Below are 23892 nucleotides of genomic sequence, written 5' to 3'. Positions count from 1 at the left end.
GAGGAGAGGGAGAGGTAAGAGGAGAGGGAGAGGTAAGAGAGGAGAGGGAGAGGTAAGAGAGGAGAGGGAGAGGTAAGAGAGGATAGAAAGAGAGGTAAGAGAGGAGAGGGAGAGGTAAGAGAGAAGAGGGAGCGGGGCAAAGAGACAAAAAGAGCGGGAAGCTAGAGAGGGGGAGGAAGAGAGGAAGAGCGAGCAGAGGCTGACTCAGGGAAAGCGTGCGGTGTGTAGGATGTGGGTTTGTGGGGACATGTGTGTAACCTTGAGAGTCACAGCTCCTCCCTAGAGAGCCACCAGCCAGGAAAATGGAGCAAGTTGTTTTCGCTTTTACCGTTTTTAAACCACAAAAGGAGGTGTGGTCGAAATAAACTCGATGAGCCCAGATGCGATGGACTGTACCTGGATAGAATTAAGATGGAAATGACAGATCCATCCATCTATACATCTATGTGCCAGGCTGTGTCTGCAACTAAACTTATCACTCCTATGGCAGACACAGCCTGGTACTAATATTAACAGTCCATCCCATTCATTTTAATGAGGCAACAAAATAAAAAAAACATGAATTTTGAGGTTTTTAGGCTGTGTACACAAACGGTTGTTATTTATGTTTGTTACAGTCAAAAGCTAATTTCCAGCTCTATTATCTACAGTTTATTAATTAAAGGTTGAATGGACGATTTTTTTGACCAAATCTGAGTCTTATTTCCTCGTGGCGTGGACTGTCGATTAGTCCTGCCACGTATCAATCATAAAACGCACCTACCGCTCACCTGCAGCCTCGTGCAGCTCATCCCACATTTCCGCGTGTCTAAGCGCATTGATCTATCATAATATAGTTCCCTCAGTGTACGGGACAAAATTAGGACGGAGAAAGACAGTTCGAGCTGACTCAGAAGAGACGGAAATCTACGGGAGACGAGAGATGCGATGCGCTCCGTCGCGCTAATAAACAAACGCACGTGTGTGTTGTATCAGGCCGCACGGGGGAGTGCTCAAATCGCCTGAGTTCTCAAACCGCCGAAAAATCGTCCATTGCGCCTTTAATATAGGGGTTTTAAGCATTTGGTGAAACAAAACAAAACATTTATTGTCAAACTGTTGTGGCTCGCTACATTCATGCTAGTTTTGGTGCCAGTCGCTACGCCGATAAGCTAAACAAAACTCTACTAGTGGTAGAGTTTTCATCACGCGTGGTCGAATTATCATCGGTAGCAAACAGCCCTGTTTATCATAGTTTGTGACATTTGGAGGCTAATGCTAACTCCACTATTGCAAATGCATTAGAGCAAACGTATGGAACAGTAGTCAGCCTTATGTTCCCCATAAATTTACTCACGTTATTGGGAATGTGGAACCTGAACCAGTAGCCTATGCTGATATATGCAATCATAGAAATAGGGGAACGTGGGTACCGGGGAACATGGGTACCGGGGAACATGGGTACCGGGGAACATGGGTACGCACCCGGAACAACACCAGCCTTTAGAATGTAGGCGTTATGTTAGCAGTGCAAGGATCCATCTATATGTGAATACATTAAACTTCACTTGGATCAACATATTAGGACTTTAGGGCACACTCACATTAACATTTTGGCTAAACCAGGACAAAACCAGAACCAAAATGAAGTCTCAATCAAAATTAAACTGGGCTCAAAAGTGTGACTGCACCCTTAAGCCATGTCCCAATGCTCAGATATGATTAGATAGATATAACTAATGCATTGACATTTAAATTGAAATTATTCTTGGAAACATGATCAAAATAGTCAACAAACTTTGTCCGTCACCTATTTTCTTCCTCCGTGCGTCCAACATGACGCCGGCCTCATAAACACATCACTTCCACTTCATTTACTCATCAGTTTTTTCCAAGCCGGACCGAGAGAGACCGAGCTTTGTGCAACAGAACGAGTGCCGCCGTGTCCCCGCGGCCCCTCTAACGTGCGCGTGTGTGTTCTCCTTATTACAGACACGCTAATTAGAGGCTCATTAGTGTAATTAATATTCACCGATCCCACTCCCACTAGTCACAACACTAAAACACACGCAGCACAAACGCATAACGGGAAGCAACAGGGCGCCTCAGACTGCAGTCGAATGGACAGTCAAATATCTGTGATTTGTGTTCCCGGTTCAGAAATACATCCAGGACGCGTGGAGAGTGACATATTTGTACACGTCTAAACTACAGTGTTAGAAGTAGAATATCCAGTATCATCTATAATCTTCTACCACCACCACCACCACCACCACAACCACTACTACTACTACTACTACTACACTGACCATAATCAATACACACAAGAGCAGGAGCTTTTGTTTTTGGTGGAACATTTGAAATATTCTCTAATGTGGATTCCAGTTTCCCCCGAGCCAACCGATATGACTAAAATAATTACTGAGCATATTAATTAATGAGAAGATAAAAGGTATAATTTCTCACTCATCATTCTAGTGTGAAGCTAATAACTGTATCTGACAGTGTCTGGTTTACTCGTTACCAGGATACAGTACAAAGCTTGTTTTATACTGTACATTACGGAACATTTACACCCGGTTCAGTGTCAGTTTATGTAAGAGTGAATGTACTTTTAAAACATGATCTCCATTTGTACCTTTTTGTGTGGAAATAGATAATTAAAGCACGGTAACCTAAACCCTGCTATAAAGACCTATTCCTGATTTGCAGAGTAAGCAGAGCATTTTTTCTACCCAAAGCCAATAAAAGCTCCTTGAGGCAGGTCGGGAGGCCACACAGAGCAGCAGACCTACCGCATGGCTCTCAGTGCAAGTTTGTACGCCAGCTCAGCGTCGTGAGGTAGGAGCGAGGTGAACAGGTAACGGGCGAACGTGTGCATGGGGACGCTCTCCCGGTGGACGATCTCCCCCAGACCAGAGTACGGCCCGGCTGTAACGACAGAGGAAGACGTGTTACACATCGAGTGCAGGAAATACGGGCAAGAAAGATAATAACGACCAAAAATAAACAAATGCTCAGAAAGAAGTTTCAGGCCGATCCTCTGATTTGATACAGTGTGTAAAAGTTAACAAAGAGGCATCATATGAGGTGACACGTGCAGCTCGGGTGTGCTCCGCCCACATGGCGCTGACACAGTGATGTCATCACACATATGGAGCTGTGTGTATACTGGGCCCGCTGCCCTGTCCCTCCCTCGTGTTCCTCCACTTCCTCTCAGTCTCTGGTGGTTATTTTAAACCCCAGCAGGCCTGTGAGTGGCACACCACATCAGAGCGTGGCAGCCCGGCCCCCAGGGGCCCACAGAGGCCCTGAGGCCTAGGGCTCCATTAGCTCCGGAGCCAGAGGTGGGTGGTCGTGGTTTGGGTGGGGCTGTGGGCCTGACCCCTCCTCCATTTCCCATAAGCATGTGTGTGCTCGGGTCTTACTGTGTAAAGAGCTCATTCTGGTCAGGCAGAGGCGGCTCAGCCTCTGTTTGCACCACAAAATGAAAGGATAATAAACAAGAGGTCTGAGCCAATGTGTTTTTTCCTGTTCAAAGTGGTACTGTGTGGTTCTGGGGCATGTGCCACCTAAAGGCCACAAGGTGAGACCAGCAAACTGGAAACATACATGTGGATAACATGCAAACCACCCAGAAAGGCCCCGCCCTGCCACGAATCAAACCAGGGACCTTTCTACAGTTGAAGTGCCAACTATTAAAAAAACAAACCTTAAAGAAGTATGGAATGTGTGTAAATACATTTAAAACATATCGTAAGCATTGATGATGAAAAGAAGGATAAGCGGTGAAACTAAAGCCTCCTCACCCTCCAGCAGAAACACGGCTTGTTTACGGAAGATTTTGACCAGGGTCTCGTCCAGCTCCACTTCCTGTAGCTTGGCCAATAGCTGCTCTTCATTGCGACACACCTTCTCCTGCGCGTACAGCCCGTCAGGCATCACCCGCTGCTGCCCTAACCCGATCAGAGCCGTCTCCACCGCCAGCGCCACGTACGATTCGCCGTCTCCGAGCAACCGCTGCACGGGCATCCGCTGCAGGTCGGCCCGGCTCACGACACTCGAACAGTCTGGGAAAAGGAGGCGAGGAGAGAGAGTTTGGCTTGAGGATTAATCAGAATAATCCCGACTAGTTGACAATTAAAACAATCGTTATCGTATTTTGATCATTATTTTCGATATCGAGACTATAAAGACTCTTTTTAACACAAGATAAAAGATGATTAAAAAAAAACAGTGGCATCATTATTAGAAGGATGTTCTAAAAATAATAAAAAGAACTGCTGAAATAATTTGGTTGTAAGTGTTTTTGAAAGATGCTCTAGAGACAGAATTGTACACCTATTTCTTTAAATGACATGTTCTTTGTAATACATTTTACATAGTTAACAATGATTCTGTAGAGGATTTGTGGTGCATCAAGCCGAGTCAGGCTTTTAACAGTAAGCTTTTTTTCCCCTTCTTATTTTTGCTCTTATACAGCTCGTTATAAAAGCAATAATTAGTGAATGAAATCAGAAGGCTGCGCGCTGTGTGTATGTAATTAAACTGCAATGCAATATGCAACTTAACACATGTGAAACATCATAATGTGAGGCTAAATAGATGAGCGTGTTCTGAAAGAGCCTGTTTCCTGCTTCTACACCTCAACTGGCCCCTGGAGGATTATAAAGACTCCATGACCCTTAACTGCCTCCCTCTCTCATGGTTTTTAAATAAGGCGAAGGTGAATTCCCCGTAGAGGAACGTGTCCTCTGCATTTGACCCATCCTTCAATAGCCCTGGGGACACATGTCAGGAGCAGGACGCTAGCTTTAGTCAGGGCTGTGGGATAAGCCTATTGCATGTGCAGGTTTTACGTTGCTAAAGGGAACAGAGGAAACCCACACGGACACAAGAGGAATATACAAACGCTGCACAGAGATTCCCATGTCTTTAGAGGGAATTGAACCGTTAAACTTCATGCTACGCTCTGAGGCATTGTCGGAATTAAGCTAACAACTTGGCCAGAAATGTGAACGATGTAACGGAGCTTTAGATGATAGTTTAATAGACTGTATACTGTATCTGATGTATACAGTTGTTTGTAAAAGTCGCCTCATTCATCAAAATACAGCATTTTGCTGACAAAAGACATAAAAATGCTTTGTACAGTGGAAATGTTCTCATAAACCTGTTGTATACAACATTCGAGGGCTTTTTCCCTTAAAAAATAAAGGATTTCTGCTTATAAATTGTTAATTGCTATGGCAACGGCCCTATTGTCTCATTCTGACATTCTGAATATACCACCGCATTATAGAAGGCCCACAGTTTGCTATGTCAAGGTTATCAGGTGTATTAATAATCTAATTGATAATTATGCAGGTCACAATTTAATCCTAAGAACCAAAAAATTACAATTGTGACAACTTTCGAAGCAAAATTAAGACTTTTTAGTTCAACATAGAGTCAGAAAAATAGGCCTAAATGTAAATCAAGTTATTTTATCTGGGTGTTTTGGTCAAATTTAACTTTATTTTGTCTTTTGGAGAGTTACATGTTGTAAAGCCGGTCACAAAGTTGAGGAACAGTGACATGTCAGACCTCGGAATTAAAGAAAATTAAAGATTTCACTGTTCACAGTCACAGTCTCAATCATTGTGAATAATCTTTAAACCGTGAAAGGAGGAAGAAAGTCCTGAAAACCCGCAAACGGCTCTTTCTTACAAGAGTTAAATGTTTTCTAATGAGATGAAGACAGCGTGTAGATATCACATTTTAGTCACTAAGTTCTGCTTATACAATACTCGAACTGCGGAAGAAAACGGAACTTACTCATTTACTGGTGTGTGGAAAACAGTACTGAGCCGCTCCACGTGAGACAAAAACTGACATTAAATCTTATAATAAGTAAATACACTTTTTCACAACAGGCCCAGAAAGTAGTCCCTTAAAAGATGCGATTGTGGTCAGTTTATGGCACTAATCCCCGACAAATAATGAATTTACACTTGTAGATCATACGCTTCGAGTACGACGCAAAAGTTTAAAGTGTCGGAGGAGCCTGGGACGCAGTGACCACCCAAAGTCGAGATTAACGCCCCGGGAGCGTTCTCCGGTCCGAGCCGATGAGGGCCGAGCCGGAGCAGCGCGGGAGAACGGCGTTTAAAATGGAAGAGCGGCGGGAGGAGATGAGACGAGGTGAATTTGGAATGAACCCAACTTTGCGCCGTCTGCATCGCAACTATGTCAAGAGTAAGAACTATATCCAAAGTCATATCAGAATGTGAAATGAGTCACTGGTCAAAGAATAAAACTTGTATAATCTGATTTATACAGCAGAGGTCATTTGCATCACCGCCCAGAAATATCCTTGTTGCCATAGAACAAGGTTTTATTTTAAGGAGTAAATTACATTTACAGTGTGATCACAATTAAACCTGGGATTAGCACAAACTGAAGAAACATGATGTAATGTTGTTGTTATTTTTTGGATAATTGCATGCTTTAGTATGTGTTTGAGAGTCTGTATAGTCCAGATAACGATTACGATGATCAAAATACGATCGGTCAGTTCATGTAAAATATTTTCAACAGAAAAATTGTCTTCACGTCATTACATCACATCTGAGCACAAAGATAAATAACATGTACAACTGTAAGTTACAGCGACACATTAGCTTTATTTGGCTGTTTGTAAGGTAAATGTACCGGAGAGGTCTAAGCAGGTGGTGGAGCCCTCATCTCCCCCTCGTCCCGACTCAGTGAGGGTGCTGAACAGGGTCCCGATGGGGTCCAGCGGGTGACCCACCCAGCCCTCCATGTTGGTGATAGAAGTGTGGCCTTTTTGAAGCAGCTCTATAAGAAGGAAACTGTTGTTTAGCACATAATGCATAGTATACACTATTCCCAAAGAGGACTAAAGCAGTAAGTGCGCTTCAAACAGTCAGAAGACTTAAGATGAGGAACTGCCATTCAATGAATTGAATTCTCAGACTGGATTGCATGAATGCAAATACACCAAAATGTGAGGAAATGAGGAGGGCGTGGCCTGAGGTGCAGTACTAGAGAGCCGCTCTGTTTGGAGCTTGAGACTTTGAAATCAACACATTTAATTGGAAGCTAATGCTGTGAAGATAAACCAGTGAGTGATGTGTGCTCGTTTATTGGATTAGAGAAGTGTTTGTGCCAATTGCAGACACTTAATTGTCGAAGTGAAATGAAATACAAATAATAAGCACTTGATGAAACTGACAGGAGTAGACTTAGTTTGGTCCTGTCCTGAATACTCCCAGTGTTGATGCCATGTGTGTAAGTGTGAACACTCTCTTAGTTTAAGACATATGTTTTATTTGATACCTAAGCTTAATATTTCTAACCTTTCCAAAGCTGGTGCCATAAAGTGAAGCTGCAGACGGGTCTTACCTTTCTTGTGACGGCGGAAGTGGTCGAGCTGCCTCTGCTGTTGTCTTCGCAGTGTGTTGACAACCGCGATGGCCAGCCGGAGCGCCTCCCGGGGGTAACCGTGGGAACGCAGGGCATCCACTCGGGCACAGGCCGTGGGCACATGCTCTGCACACACAAACACAAGTTAATCTCCACTCTAAGTCCACTAATGCAGATATTCAGGATCAGCAAGTCTCCAAATACAACACTCACCAAATACTCGATTGGTGGAGCTTTAAGAACTGATGTCCCAGTGTTAATATTGACACCATCTTTATTATTTTAGTCAACCTTAATCAAACACTTATCTTTACTCTCCGGTACTTTTGTTTAAGTTGACAACTTGTCCTGCTAAGAAAATAAACTTTAAATGAACTTTGTGCGTGTAAAATTCTCTCCATGGCTAAATACATATCATAAATACACAAGGAGCTCAGGGACAGGCCTCCTGCTGGTGCCAGAGTCAGGACTAAACATGGACCTCAGGGACCGGCCTCCTGCTGGTGCCAGAGTCAGGACTAAACATGGACCTCGGGGACCGGCCTCCTGCTGGTGCCAGAGTCAGGACTAAACATGGACCTCAGGGACCGGCCTCATGCTGGTGCCAGAGTCAGGACTAAACATGGACCTCAGGGACCGGCCTCCTGCTGGTGCCAGAGTCAGGACTAAACATGGACCTCAGGGACCGGCCTCATGCTGGTGCCAGAGTCAGGACTAAACATGGACCTCAGGGACCGGCCTCCTGCTGGTGCCAGAGTCAGGACTAAACATGGACCTCAGGGACAGGCCTCCTGCTGGTGCCAGAGTCAGGACTAAACATGGACCTCAGGGACCGGCCTCCTGCTGGTGCCAGAGTCAGGGCTAAACATGGACCTCAGGGACCGGCCTCCTGCTGGTGCCAGAGTCAGGACTAAACATGGACCTCAGGGACCGGCCTCCTGCTGGTGCCAGAGTCAGGACTAAACATGGAGCTCAGAGACCGGCCTCCTGCTGGTGCCAGAGTCAGGACTAAACATGGACCTCAGGGACCGGCCTCCTGCTGGTGCCAGAGTCAGGACTAAACATGGAGCTCAGGGACCGGCCTCCTGCTGGTGCTAGAGTCAGGACTAAACATGGAGCTCAGGGACCGGCCTCCTGCTGGTGCCAGAGTCAGGACTAAACATGGAGCTCAGAGACCGGCCTCCTGCTGGTGCCAGAGTCAGGACTAAACATGGAGCTCAGGGACCGGCCTCCTGCTGGTGCCAGAGTAGAAATAAAAAAAATTCCCACCAATGCCATTCATACATATGAACTGTACAATCTAAATTGGGAGCTTGGATCTAGTCTCCGCCAGCCGCATCCATTCGTTTTGTCATTAATTTAATGTTACATTTACATTTAATACAGTTTAATTCATGCATGTTTTATCATCTTTATTCTCCTGCATTTGAGGCCCGTGGATCTGAAAACTCCCCTTCCTCGTACACGCCCATCGCTCTGTACTTCTTTCTCTTCTCTCTTTGTCTTGTTCCCATAAAGGGACAAATCAGACATAACTATAAAGACCATAACTCCACACTATAAAGCACAACACGTCTTCTTCTACATAAACGACGACACTGTACGACTGTCCCAGTGCGTCTCTGCGGCGCCCCCCGCGGTCCTTACCGTGCCACAGTGGCCAGCCGCGTGCGTCAAACAGCGAGCCCTCTTGGTTGTCGTGGTAGCAGTAGTTGGCGTACAGGTCGCTGGCGATGATGTGCTGCAGATGTCGGTCCTGCCAGTGAAGGTCGCAGGCTTCGATGGCCCGGGTGAAGACGGTCCGGTGGGAGCGCATCTCTGGGGGGCACAGGCCGGCGTTAAACCAGAGATGAGGTAAAATGAGGTAAGTGGATTACGGTGGATTATCGGGGCCCCGGGGGACGGACAATTAGAGAAAGTATTAAGCTGGATCAGGTCTAAAGAGGACTTGTTCGTCAGGTGTTTGTGGCGGCCAATCACGGACGAGGGAAAGGTTTTGTTGGGTGGAGCAGCTTTGGCGTGTTTTAGCTCTACATTAAACTGAAGAAGCAGACGTTTGGGCCATCGACATGGGACAAAAATGGGCACAAACTTCAACTTATACTCTGTCAGAAGAGTGAGATAAGGTGAATTATTTTCTCACAATAGATTCGGAAAGTTGAAAGGACTAGTGGATTTTCTCATCGTCAGTGCAAGCTTTTGAAATGTCTAAAAGCACCAGTGAATTTACTGAGTTTGATTAAACAGTTAAGAGTGTGAGAGTGTACAAACATAGAAGTAATATTTCATTCAAAAAAAGGTTAAAATGCTTAAAATGCCAAATGTGCAAAAAAATGGATTGTTCAAATTAACATAAATCTTGATAAATCTTGATAATAAGCTGAATTTTAGGATCTAGCATTTATGTCATACAAATGAGTACTTAAGCAATAGTGCAATCGAAATATCTATTCAAACAGATAATAAATTGGTCAACAATTAAATCAGTTTTAATTGTGGGTTGTACAGCTTTGTGTTTAGAAAGCACCTTTTATATTGTGTTCTTATCGCTTGAGATGTCAAAATGTGTTTCTCTACCAGTCTCGCCAATATGGCCTAAGCAATTATTTTTACAGTTAGAGGGAGCCTTAAATTAATTTTCTACCATTGAAAGCAGGTGGTATTTCGCACGTACGGCCATTAGTGAGTCTTTCAAGTGTTTTAGTGCCTCTTCAGAACGTGTTGTTGCTGGCGATTAACATTACGAACGATTCAATACAAACATAACTGTCGTCTCGGACATTGGCAGCGTTCGTTTCCACAGGAGCGGCGCTGCCAGCCTCTTTCTGTTCTGTTCCTTTTCCACTGATACAATACAAACTGATGCTTCACCACTTCAGGCTCATGTGGGGCAGGTTGTGCACATGTGGGACAGGTTGTGCACATGTGGGACAGGTTGTGCACATGTGGGACAGGTTGTGCACATGTGGGACAGGTTGTGCACATGTGGGACAGGTTGTGCATATGTGGGGCAGGTTGTGCACATGTGGGACAGGTTGTGCACATGTGGGACAGGTTGTGCACATGTGGGACAGGTTGTGCATATGTGGGGCAGGTTGTGCACATGTGGGGCAGGTTGTGCACATGTGGGGCAGGTTGTGCACATGTGGGGCAGGTTGTGCACATGTGGGGCAGGTTGTGCACATGTGGGGCAGGTTGTGCACATCCACTCACTGTGTGCGACTCTAGAACCTCACATTTAAAGGCACATTCCTGATGCATTGTTAAAATATTGTCTGAATATTGCTATCAAGATCATGCAAAAAAAATATTTTAATAATTTTGAAACATATGGATATCCAAAAATATAATCCACAATATGAGCATATACTATATTAATGATTCAGCCCATGAACCCCCTTTTCAACCAAATTCTGCAAACTACGAAAACCAAATTAACACTTTGACCTGCCCCTATTTCTATAAAACATTATAATTCTATTGAATGTTGTGATCTAAAGTACATCTGCACCACTGGGAACAAAACGTGTTATTGACACATGTACAAAGCTGTCAATCACTGACCTTGGTTGCCATGGGCACCCTGAGGCAGCGAGTGGGTAAGGTTGGGCAGATCGTTGCCGTGGTTACCGTCCTCCCAGGGGCAGACGTCCACACTGTTCCATCTGCGCAGCTGCCGCAGCCACGAGGTCTTCTGCTCGGGTTTACAGTGAGGGTTCAGCACGATGCACATCCACAGAGCGCCTGCACAAACACAAGTACATCACACATCAGAGAGCGCCTGCACAAACACAAGTACATCACACATCAGAGAGCGCCTGCACAAACACAAGTACATCACACATCACAGAGCGCCTGCACAAACACAAGTACATCACACATCAGAGAGCGCCTGCACAAACACAAGTACATCACACATCAGAGAGCGCCTGCACAAACACAAGTACATCACACATCAGAGAGCGCCTGCACAAACACAAGTACATCACACATCAGAGAGCGCCTGCACAAACACAAGTACATCACACATCAGAGAGCGCCTGCACAAACACAAGTACATCACACATCAGAGAGCGCCTGCACAAACACAAGTACATCACACATCAGAGAGCGCCTGCACAAACACAAGTACATCACACATCAGAGAGCGCCTGCACAAACACAAGAACATCACACATCAGAGAGCGCCTGCACAAACACAAGTACATCACACATCAGAGAGCGCCTGCACAAACACAAGTACATCACACATCAGAGAGCGCCTGCACAAACACAAGTACATCACACATCAGAGAGCGCCTGCACAAACACAAGTACATCACACATCAGAGAGCGCCTGCACAAACACAAGTACATCACACATCAGAGAGCGCCTGCACAAACACAAGAACATCACACATCAGAGAGCGCCTGCACAAACACAAGAACATCACACATCAGAGAGCGCCTGCACAAACACAAGTACACCACACATCAGAGAGCGCCTGCACAAACACAAGTACATCACACATCAGAGAGCGCCTGCACAAACACAAGTACATCACACATCAGAGAGCGCCTGCACAAACACAAGAACATCACACATCAGAGAGCGCCTGCACAAACACAAGAACATCACACATCAGAGAGCGCCTGCACAAACACAAGTACACCACACATCAGAGAGCGCCTGCACAAACACAAGAACATCACACATCAGAGAGCGCCTGCACAAACACAAGTACATCACACATCAGAGAGCGCCTGCACAAACACAAGTACATCACACATCAGAGAGCGCCTGCACAAACACAAGTACATCACACATCAGAGAGCGCCTGCACAAACACAAGTACATCACACATCAGAGCGCCTGCACAAACACAAGAACATCACACATCAGAGAGCGCCTGCACAAACACAAGTACATCACACATCAGAGAGCGCCTGCACAAACACAAGTACATCAAACATCAGAGAGCGCCTGCACAAACACAAGAACATCACACATCAGAGAGCGCCTGCACAAACACAAGTACATCACACATCACAGAGCGCCTGCACAAACACAAGTACATCACACATCACAGAGCGCCTGCACAAACACAAGAACATCACACGTCAGAGAGCGCCTGCACAAACACAAGAACATCACACATCAGAGAGCGCCTGCACAAACACAAGTACATCACACATCAGAGAGCGCCTGCACAAACACAAGTACATCACACATCAGAGAGCGCCTGCACAAACACAAGTACATCACACATCAGAGAGCGCCTGCACAAACACAAGTACATCACACATCAGAGAGCGCCTGCACAAACACAAGTACATCACACATCACAGAGCGCCTGCACAAACACAAGTACATCACACATCAGAGAGCGCCTGCACAAACACAAGTACACCACACATCAGAGAGCGCCTGCACAAACACAAGTACATCACACATCAGAGAGCGCCTGCACAAACACAAGAACATCACACATCAGAGAGCGCCTGCACAAACACAAGTACATCACACATCAGAGAGCGCCTGCACAAACACAAGAACATCACACATCAGAGAGCGCCTGCACAAACACAAGAACATCACACATCAGAGAGCGCCTGCACAAACACAAGTACATCACACATCAGAGAGCGCCTGCACAAACACAAGAACATCACACATCAGAGAGCGCCTGCACAAACACAAGAACATCACACATCAGAGAGCGCCTGCACAAACACAAGTACATCACACATCAGAGAGCGCCTGCACAAACACAAGTACATCACACATCAGAGAGCGCCTGCACAAACACAAGTACATCACACATCAGAGAGCGCCTGCACAAACACAAGTACATCACACATCAGAGAGCGCCTGCACAAACACAAGTACATCACACATCAGAGAGCGCCTGCACAAACACAAGAACATCACACATCAGAGAGCGCCTGCACAAACACAAGTACATCACACATCAGAGCGCCTGCACAAACACAAGTACATCACACATCAGAGAGCGCCTGCACAAACACAAGTACATCACACATCAGAGAGCGCCTGCACAAACACAAGTACATCACACATCAGAGAGCGCCTGCACAAACACAAGTACACCACACATCAGAGAGCGCCTGTACAAACACAAGTACATCACACATCAGAGAGCGCCTGCACAAACACAAGTACATCACACATCAGAGAGCGCCTGCACAAACACAAGTACACCACACATCAGAGAGCGCCTGTACAAACACAAGTACATCACACATCAGAGCGCCTGCACAAACACAAGTACATCACACATCAGAGAGCGCCTGCACAAACACAAGTACATCACACATCAGAGAGCGCCTGCACAAACACAAGTACATCACACATCAGAGAGCGCCTGCACAAACACAAGTACATCACACATCAGAGAGCGCCTGCACAAACACAAGTACATCACACATCAGAGAGCGCCTGCACAAACACAAGTACATCACACATCAAAAATACAATCCAAAGTTATCTACATCGCCACAGAATTCAATTAAAACAGCTTAATATTCTTTAACGGTTCTATTCCAGCACGTTCCTTGGATCTAGTCTCCATTTTCCCTTATTGTTATTTGCATTTCACTACAGTATTATTAATCTGAAAACATTACTTACTACATACCTAACTACATTTCATTTAGTTTATACATTGTAAATAGTTCAGTAAAGAAATAAAGCAGCCTTAAACCATAAGTATTTCCTTGCAACTGTACATAAAGTTAGATTGAATTTTGTTCTGGTCCCGAAACGAGCAAAACAATTTACATTTTAATTGTATAGCGTTTTCTTTTTTTTAATTACAGGTGCAAGCTTAATCTAAATGAATTTGCAATTAATTTAGATAGGAAGAAAGTTCAGCTTGGACTAGGGCTGAGAATCACTGGGTCCCTCATGATTCGATACACGATACACGGCTCACTATACGGTAATATCCAGATTTTGCGATACATGTGATAATCGATATATCTCTCGTGATATGCTACGATACATCACAATTATTCAAAGAACCTGGTGAAACAACATTTTCCTTTGTTTTTAAATACGACCTGCGCAAACTCAAAATGAAATACACCATCATCTAAACAGTCAAAGTGTCAGAGGTTTCTTTCTTTAAACAAGCAACCTAATTGTGGCGCTGTCACAAAATAATTTGGGAAACTATTCCTAAAGTGACTCGTGGCGATATATCGATACAGCAGCCCACGATATCGATACTGTATCACCAAATTTAGTATCACGAAATATCAATATTTTGACATTTTGGCACACCACTAGTTTAGACTTCTGCAAAGACTGCTGCCAATCTAATCTCAAAAATCACTCTTACTTAAGCTCTCTTATTCAAAACAATGCAATATAGGTGCACATCCTTCTATGCCTTATCCAGCAGAGTTATTATGAGCTATTATCACGATTCAATAAGTGCGCACCATACCCGCCCCGCCCCGCCCCGCCGTGTACAACATCAGCAGCACTGAGTCATGTACTGGAGATGTCTTTGTCCTCTGAGATTTGACTAAGTCCTAAATACAGTCCTCTGGTGAGCGCTGACGCCGGAGGGCAAGAGGAGATGGATTCGCAACACTTTCCCCGGCGCTGCACATTTCGCATGCGGCTGCCATCTTGCACTAGAAAACCAGACTACGAAAACAGAGAAGTTAACTAGTCCCGAGGCTACGCCGACTGCGCACACATCATTTTGGAGTAAATTGGAACAAACAGAATATGAAAAGTGCTTTGGTCTCCAGGGGAAGAGAAAGAGCGCGTTGAGGGATTTTTGCCTTCAAGACTGTTGCAGATATGTAAACTCAGTATGGAGCTTAGTCATTGAAGGTTCACGCCCACGCGGGAGTCACGTGGTCTACTGTACCGTGTTTAACAATAGGTTTAGCTAGGGAACCGTCGACATGGGACAAAATATTTGTAACGTTGCGATCGTTTGTTTCGGAGACATACAAAATAAGAATATCGAGACTAAAGTAAATTAAAGTCTATTGCAATTATTTTAGTAGTCGACTAGTGGTTATTATATTAACTAACTAGCCAGATTTTCTATTTTACATTGATACATTTTCAAGCAAATATTGTAATTCCTGGATTATAAATAGCTTTTTTCATAGTTTTGGCTGGGGTGCGACTTATACTCCGGAGCGACTTATATGTGTCACACTGACAACCACAAGAGGGCGCTCTAGGCTCTGAGCGACGCAGAAGAAGAATCTGCACTTCCTCTTCCTCTGGAGTTTGTGGAGTTGTTTAGAAGTGACACAGAGGAAGAAGAATTGAATGGATTTAGTGATTTGGGGTAAAACTGATGCTTTGGTAAACTTGTTAGCATGTTCTTTATGCTATAGATATCTGAATAACTGTTAATATGTTACGTTAACATACCAGACACTTACCACAGTTCTGTCTGTGCCTCATGTAGCTGAAGGTGTTAGCGTTAGCATACGTCATGTAGCTGAAGGAGTTAGCGTTAGCATACGTACACCTATTCACCATGTTCTCTAATCTGTTATTATTTTAAAGTGCATTTTAAGATGAAATGCCTGTTCTTAGTCTTGGATTTTATCAAAGACATTTCCCCCAAAAAATGTGACTTATACTCCGGAGCGATTTATAGTCCGGAAAATACGGTAAACGTAAAAGGTACGGTAATGGTTAATTTAATAGTGGAATGGCCAGTATATAGGAGCCCTATAGCCCTAAAAAAGTATAAAGCAGTATAATATTCTAAATAAAAGGTATAAAGTGATGTTTCTGCACTTTTGAGCTTCCTTTTATAGTCCATTCCTGCTTTGTGTGACTTTTCGGCCTCGACCATGACATTTACAGGCATATCTTGGCACATTTCTGACGGACTGCTATAATATGGCCTATCTGGATAATCCTCCCAAAAAATATCAAGATAAATATGCTCCAAAAATATGTGTTTATAGAAAGTACAACGGCAGTACTTTTCCGCGTAGGAAAATGTGTCTTACATTTAAATCAATCCTGTGTATTTTCACATTGAATTAACTAAAGACCAACACTGATCTGACATTAGAAATGTGGTCAAGTTAAACTGTTGTATTTTTGTCTCGTTAGCAGACAAAAACAGAACTCAAAACTGCATTCCCAACTCGGCTTTTACACCTCGTAGCCTTTTCCTCCTGAATATTTAATGCACTGAAACAACCGACAAACAAGTAAGCTGGTGACATTAAATATGCATCGTCCTCGCCGGTCTAAAACGCACTCTCGGTATCGCTCTGAACACCAGCCTCCGTGTTTCGCTCGTTTGTTTACATGTGTTAAGCAGCGAGCGCGTGTCCTACTTTACTGTATCCGTACAGTCGTCTCGCGGCGCCAGAACGCGAGCGAGACGTGCGGATGCAGAGGGCCAACTTTGGGACGATGAATCACTGGTGGACTAAAAGGATAACATCTGTGTGTGCTTGTTTAAAAGTAAGAGGAAGAAAAGAATCAATTAACGTTCTTTGAAGAGAGCGAGAGGGACAAGGAGAAGAGAGAGGGAGAGAGAGGGGGGGATAAGGAGAGAGAGAGTAAGATAGAGAGAGAGAGGGACTGAAGAGGGAGAGCAGGAGAAGAGAGAGGGGGATAAAGAGAGAGGGACTGAAGAGGGAGAGCAGGAGAAGAGAGAGGGGGATAAAGAGAGAGGGACTGAAGAGGGAGAGCAGGAGAAGAGAGAGGGGGATAAAGAGAGAGGGACTGAAGAGGGAGAGCAAGAGGAGAGAGAGGGGGATAAAGAGAGAGGGACTGAAGAGGGAGCGCAAGAGGAGAGAGGGAGATAAAGAGAGAGAGAGAGAGAGAGACTGAAGAGGGGGAGCAGGAGAAGAGAGAGGGGTATAAAGAGAGAGGGACTGAAGAGGAAGAGCAAGAGGAGAGAGGGAGATAAAGAGAGAGAGAGAGAGAGAGACTGAAGAGGGGGAGCAGGAGAAGAGAGAGGGGGATAAAGAGAGAGGGACTGAAGAGGGAGAGCAAGAGGAGAGAGGGAGATAAAGAGAGAGTAAGATAGAGAGAGATAGAGAGAGAGAGAGAGAGAGGGACTGAAGAGGGAGAGCAGGAGAAGAGAGAGGGGGATAAAGAGAGAGGGACTGAAGAGGGAGAGCAAGAGGAGAGGGGTATAAAGAGAGAGGGACTGAAGAGGGAGAGCAAGAGGAGAGAGGGAGATAAAGAGAGAGAGAGAGAGAGAGAGAGAGAGAGAGAGAGAGAGAGACTGAAGAGGGGGAGCAGGAGAAGAGAGAGTGAGATAAAGATAGAGGGACAGAAGAGGGAGAGCAAGAGGAGAGAGGGAGATAAAGAAAGAGAGAGAGTAAGATAGACAGAGAGAGAGAGAGAGAGCGGGACAGAAGAGGGAGAGCAAGAGAAGAGAAAGTGAGAAAGAGAGATAGACAGAGAGAAAAGAGTGAGATAAAGAAAGAGAGAAGAGAGAGTGAGATAAAGAGAGTGCGAAAAGGGAGAGTGAGATAAAGAAAGAGAGAAGAGAGACTGAGATAAAGAAAGAGGGGGAGCGAGAGAAGATGGAGGGAAAGCAAAGTGAGAGGTTGGAGAGAAAGGTGGAGCGAGTGAGATAAAGAAAGAGAGGAGAGGGAAAGGAGAAGAGACAGAGAGAGAAAGAGAGAGAGAGGGGGGTGCAGGAGACAAATTATGGCTAGAGGAGACAGGTGGAGTAGAGCGAAAAAAGGATAAGAGAGCAAATGCAAACAAAGGGAGACAAACAACATAAATATAGAGAAAGGTAAAGGAAAGAGGGGCGAGAGAGAGAGTAAGGGAGAGGAAAAGGGAAGGAGGAGAGAGGAAGGAAGTGCAGTGGACAGATGAGACAATTGTGGGACAGGAAGAGAGATGGAGAAAAATGAGGGAGAGAGGCAAGTAAAAGGAGAGGAGAAAGCAAGAGGAGGGGGAAAGGGAGGGAAGGAGGAGAGAGGAAGAAAGTGCAGTGGACAAATGAGAGGAAAAGAGAGGGGGAGAGAGAGAGGGAGAAAAAAAACACAAACCCAGGAAGACAAGAGAGAGAGAGAGACACAGTGGGGAAAGTGAGCAGGATAGAGTGAAGAGAGCTCAAGAGAGAGAGGGAGAGAGTGACTGCAAATGGAGGGAGATATTAAAGGGAGAGGTGAGAGAAAGGAGCAGAGACAAAAGATGGAAAGAGTAAGAGAAAAGAAGCGAGGAAACAACATGCATATAGAAAAAGGTAAAGGGAAGAGGGGAGAGAGAGAGAAAGGGAGAGGAGAAAGGAAGTGAACGAGGTGAGAGGAAGGAAGTGCAGTGGACAGATGAGAGGAGAAGAGAGAGAGGGAGAAAAAGAGAGAGAGAGGGAGAGAAAGGAGCAGAGACAAAAGATGGAAAGAGTAAGAGAAAAGAGGGGAGGAGAGGAGCCCAGAGGCAGCGTTCAGCACACATCAGGGGAGCGATAAGGACTCGGCGAGGAAAAGGGTTTGAAGTGTGGACTTCAAAGGCGGGCGCGCGGTCAGAGCCCCGCCTTCCTCAAAAAAGAAGGACGCGGGATCGAAACAGATGAGATCGCTGTCCTGGACAAGTGCGGAAGGAGAGCAAAGAGAGAGAGAGAGAGAGAGAGAGAGAGAGAAGGGGGAAATAAAAGTACAAAACTCATCGACAACGGTAAAGTACAAAGGAGAAGACATGTCCGCGCTGTGATGGTTCGTCCTGCTGCTTCAGAGGACGAGGAAAGGTGAGACTTTATGGGACAGGGCGACAGCAGCAGCGTCTGGGGTAAATGTGATGGGGCTGTACACCATTTTTATTCCGGAAAATGCCGTTTACGTCGTACAATGAAGCGGCTAAAAATGAGACTTAAGGACGTGTAGGGCTGCACAATACATCACTAAAGTATCAATATAGACACAAAGTTTCGCCCAGTCTGACAGGAATTTAATGTTTTTATTATTGTTCCTTATTTCCTAATTTCCTTATTAAAATGAACCTTGATTTAGGATTGTTTTTTCAATGATGCATTTTTATTTTGACAGTTTGACTAAAGATGTGTGGAGTGAAATTATCGCTTCAAAAAGTGTACTCACATAAAAGATAAGCCTTTATTTGTTCCACAATGGGGACATTCCAGTGTTGCAACACAGAGTAGGTACAGAAGTAAATAAAAAACAGGCACTTGTAAAAACACTCTTGTAGAAAAACCTCTTACTCTTAATAAAAATAATAACAATCTTAACACTCTTATTTACAGCTGTTATATGGACAGATAATATTGCAGGAGGATGATTGACATTGTCACAGTATTGCACATGATTGACAGTATTGCAGATGATGTCAGTATTGCACATGGTTATGACAGTATTGCACATGAGTAAGACAGTGTTGCACATGAGTAAGACAGTGTTGCACATGAGTAAGACAGTATTGCACATGAGTAAGACAGTATTGCACATGAGTAAGACAGTATTGCACATGAGTAAGACAGTATTGCACATGAGTAAGACAGTATTGCACATGAGTAAGACAGTGTTGCACATGAGTAAGACAGTATTGCACATGAGTAAGACAGTATTGCACATGAGTAAGACAGTATTGCACATGAGTAAGACAGTATTGCACATGAGTAAGACAGTGTTGCACATGAGTAAGACAGTGTTGCACATGAGTAAGACAGTATTGCACATGGTTATGACAGTATTGCACATGAGTAAGACAGTGTTGCACATGAGTAAGACAGTGTTGCACATGAGTAAGACAGTATTGCACATGAGTAAGACAGTATTGCACATGAGTAAGACAGTGTTGCACATGAGTAAAACAGTGTTGCACATGAGTAAGACAGTGTTGCACATGATGATGCCAGTGTTGCACATGAGTATGACAGTATTGCACATGAGTAAGACAGTATTGCACATGAGTAAGACAGTGTTGCACATGAGTAAGACAGTGTTGCACATGATGATGCCAGTGTTGCACATGAGTATGACAGTATTGCACATGAGTAAGACAGTATTGCACATGGTTATGACAGTAATGCACATGAGTAAGACAGTGTTGCACATGATCATGACAGTGTTGCACATGATGATGCCAGTGTTGCACATGATGATGCCAGTGTTGCACATGATGATGCCAGTGTTGCACATGAGTATGACAGTATTGCACATGAGTAAGACAGTATTGCACATGAGTAAGACAGTATTGCACATGAGTATGACAGTATTGCACATGAGTAAGACAGTATTGCATGACAGTATTGCACATGAGTAAGACAGTATTGCACGTAAGACAATATTGCACATGATCATGACAGTATTGCACATGATCATGACAGTATTGCACATGATTATGAAGATGAATGACACATGTTCAGGACTAACAGTGTTTGTTATAAAGTCTGACAGCAGCAGAAGGAAAGACCTGTGAAACGTCTCCTTCACACAGCGAGGGTGGATCAGTCTCTCACTGAAGCTGCTCTCCAGAGTGGACAGAGTGTCCTGCAGGGGGTGACACTCATGGTCCAGCACAGATGTGAATCTAGCCAGGACCCTCTTGTCCCCCACCTCCTGCACCGAGTCCAGAGCACAGCCCAGGACGGAGCTGGACTTCTTGATGACTCTGTCCAGCCTCTTCCTCTCCCTCTCTGTGATGCTGCTGCTCCAGCAGGCCACACCTACAGGAGCTGATGCCACCACAGAGTCATAGAAGGTCTTCAGGAGTGGCCCTGTCACTCCAAAAGACCTGAGTCTCCTCAGGAGGTAGAGCCGACTCTGGCTCTTCCTGTACAGTGCGTCTGTGTTGTGAGTCCAGTCCAGTTTGTGGTTCAGATGAACACCCAGGTACTTGTATGAGTCCACTCTCTCAATGTCCCGTCCCTGGATGTTCACTGGTGAGGGGGCAGTGGGGTGGCGTCTGCGGAAGTCCTCCACCATCTCCTTGGTCTTCCCCGCGTTGATGAGGAGGTGGTTCTCAAATATCGGACTGATGTTGATATTGCGATACTCAACAGCTACGTTTCATATCAGAAGAAAATCCCAATTTACACCCAATATTTCAGATAGTTTTCTAGTTGCTGCTTCTTCATAATTATATTCCTTTTTTCCTCCCAATTTCTCATAATCATCTTTACATTTTACAGTTTTGATGGATATGAACCATTATCCAACTTTTTAAAAATCCACTTTATATACAATAAATTGCACCATAAAATAGAAAAAAATAACAGAAAATAAGTAAAAAGAAATGTTATGGTATTTTTTTTCAACTCTTTCTATTCAGATTTTATTATACCATATTTTCCAGATTATAAATCACTCCGGAGTATAAGCCGCACCAGGCAAAAAAATGCATAATGGAAAAGAAAAAAAGATATATAAGTCGCACTTGGAGTATAAGTCACATTTTTGGGGGGAATTTATTAGATGAAAAGAGTGACAACTACACGGCCAAAACTATGAAAAAAGGTGTGACTTATAGTCTGGAAAATACTGTAGTTGTTATAATAGTTAGTAGTCAATTAGTCACCATAATTTAGATTGCATTGTTGCACTGTTCCTATTTTACAGCGGAATTAGACGTTGTGTTTTGAGCAGATCAAAGTTAAAGAGACAACAGAAGCCATGTTCGCAGCTGCCTCTGTTCATATTTGCTGAGAGTGCGAGTATTGGTGGTGGGCCCTGTAATCCAAATAGTGATGCCATAATATTTGTGGTTGAGACGAGGCGTGATGCGGCGAGAATCACAAAGACGCTGGATGTGCCGGAGCTGCCACTCCCACCGAGACTGTGAAGCACCAAACGTGTGCCACGCAGCCATAACAGAACCGCGGTACACTTTATACTGTTAAATAAGACTTTTATTTTGGTATTAAACCATAACATGAGAAGATTATTAGTTTACATTTTGTTCATTGTGAACTGCAATATTGATAGAAACTGGTCAATTGACATTCTGTTCAAACCTCCAGAACCGAAAACGTCAAGCAGGTTTTGATTGAGGTTTGTTGTTGTTGTTGAACCCTACATGAAGGTATGAACCGACCTGACTTTTTGGAATAATCACAAGTAAGTACAAAAGAGTGGTTGGAAGAGGCAGGTACAGTTCTGAGCACTCAAATGCAGGACAATAAGCACAAAAGTTTATATTTCAATGTTCTCTCAAACTCTAATGCTGCCACAAAGGTTAAACATGTTCATCCTTAGGTGGTTTGGTCCGGGTTTGAGTTGAGTCGAGTCCAGGTCAAGTTCTGGGCTTAGTTCTGGTTTAGCCACCATTTTGATGTGGTCAGTGTGAAAGTGTTAGCAAGTTAAAGACACGGCTTTTTTCATTGTAAATGAGCCATTTTGTGTACAGTATTCCACCAAAGATTATCTTGTAAAAACAGCAATCTGTGACAAAAATGAGAATGCTGTGAGCAGTCTGCATCTAATAATACATTACTTTATTCTTGTCAACCTGGAGGTAAAAGCTGAAGTCAGCTCTGTTTCACTTCACCGTCAGAGAAAAGTCATTTAAACACTGAATCCACGTGAATATTAACAATGTGCCAAAGGGAGCGCTAAGGACAAGTTTCACAGATTTAGTTTTGCGGAGGTAAAACCAGATAGCACGCCTTTAAGTGTAGTTGATTATCTTAGTTTCAACACGTCCATTGCTAATCTGGTAGCATTACGTGTCCGCATAACGAGACCTGTCCGGACGGCGCGGGGCCCTTCTCACACACTCACCCAGCTCGTCCCACAGCTGCCTGTACTTGTCGGTCATGGTGGTGCCTTGTTGCCTCCACAGGGCGAGCCGAGGGTCTGCCATGAACTGCTCCGTGATCAGTGTTAACATCCGCGCCCCGTTCGAGTCGCGCATCTTCAGCATCTCCCTCACCTGCACAGGACGGGAGAAAGAGACCGGGGCAGTGAGACAGGAGCGTCACCTCATATACACGCGAGCACAGTAAGGATAAGACTATAAAAAATGATCATTACAGTGCATTTATATAGCTTATTTATATATATTTGTGTACCGTATTTTCCGCACTATAAGGCGCACTGGATTATGAGGCGCACTGTCGATGAATGGTCTTTTTGAGATAATTTTTCATACATAAGGCGCATAAAGCAAAACAAAACGTGTGCCACACAAAATTGCTTCGAGGTCAGTAAGCACAACCAAAATTGATCCATATATAAGGCGCACTGGATTATAAAGGCTTTTAAGTGCGCCTTATAGTGCGGAAAATATGGTACATTTTTGAAACTATGGAACTAATCATATTGAACCTACAAAACGAATGCTCTAAATTTAGAAAAACACAATAAAGTTATAATCCATTACATAATCCAGTTATAATCCATGACATAAGTGGATCCTTATCTTACAGTGTATTGTGGGTATTTTAAATTGCTGTATGCCTGCCCCTTTACAGTACATCGCTGTGAACCAAAGTGTCGCTCGGCTATGGATGCAGTTCACAGTGACAAGCACAAGTGGTGTGGTGTCATTTGTCATTTGTGCCA

General features: G+C 44.3%; 1 protein-coding gene across 1 annotated transcript in view; it reads right to left on the bottom strand.

The window, feature by feature from the left end:
• Positions 1-23892, bottom strand: part of LOC140346568 (zinc finger SWIM domain-containing protein 6-like) — a 105131-nt gene that overhangs the window by 17300 nt on the left and 63939 nt on the right. The window contains exons 4-10 of the mRNA XM_072432697.1: positions 23110-23260; positions 10972-11151; positions 9055-9225; positions 7387-7533; positions 6673-6819; positions 3789-4049; positions 2775-2910 (exon numbers count right to left, since the gene is read on the bottom strand). Coding sequence (XP_072288798.1) covers positions 2775-2910; positions 3789-4049; positions 6673-6819; positions 7387-7533; positions 9055-9225; positions 10972-11151; positions 23110-23260 — 1193 coding nt within the window. The remainder of the gene's footprint in view (positions 1-2774; positions 2911-3788; positions 4050-6672; positions 6820-7386; positions 7534-9054; positions 9226-10971; positions 11152-23109; positions 23261-23892) is intronic.

This window comes from Eucyclogobius newberryi, unplaced genomic scaffold (assembly GCF_026437365.1).
Source record: "Eucyclogobius newberryi isolate DKJ021-1_F unplaced genomic scaffold, fEucNew1.0.hap1 SCAF_6, whole genome shotgun sequence".
NCBI lineage: Eukaryota > Metazoa > Chordata > Actinopteri > Gobiiformes > Gobiidae > Eucyclogobius > Eucyclogobius newberryi.
The sequence above is the reverse complement of the archived record's forward strand: the minus strand, read 5'-3'. Positions and strand labels throughout refer to the sequence as shown.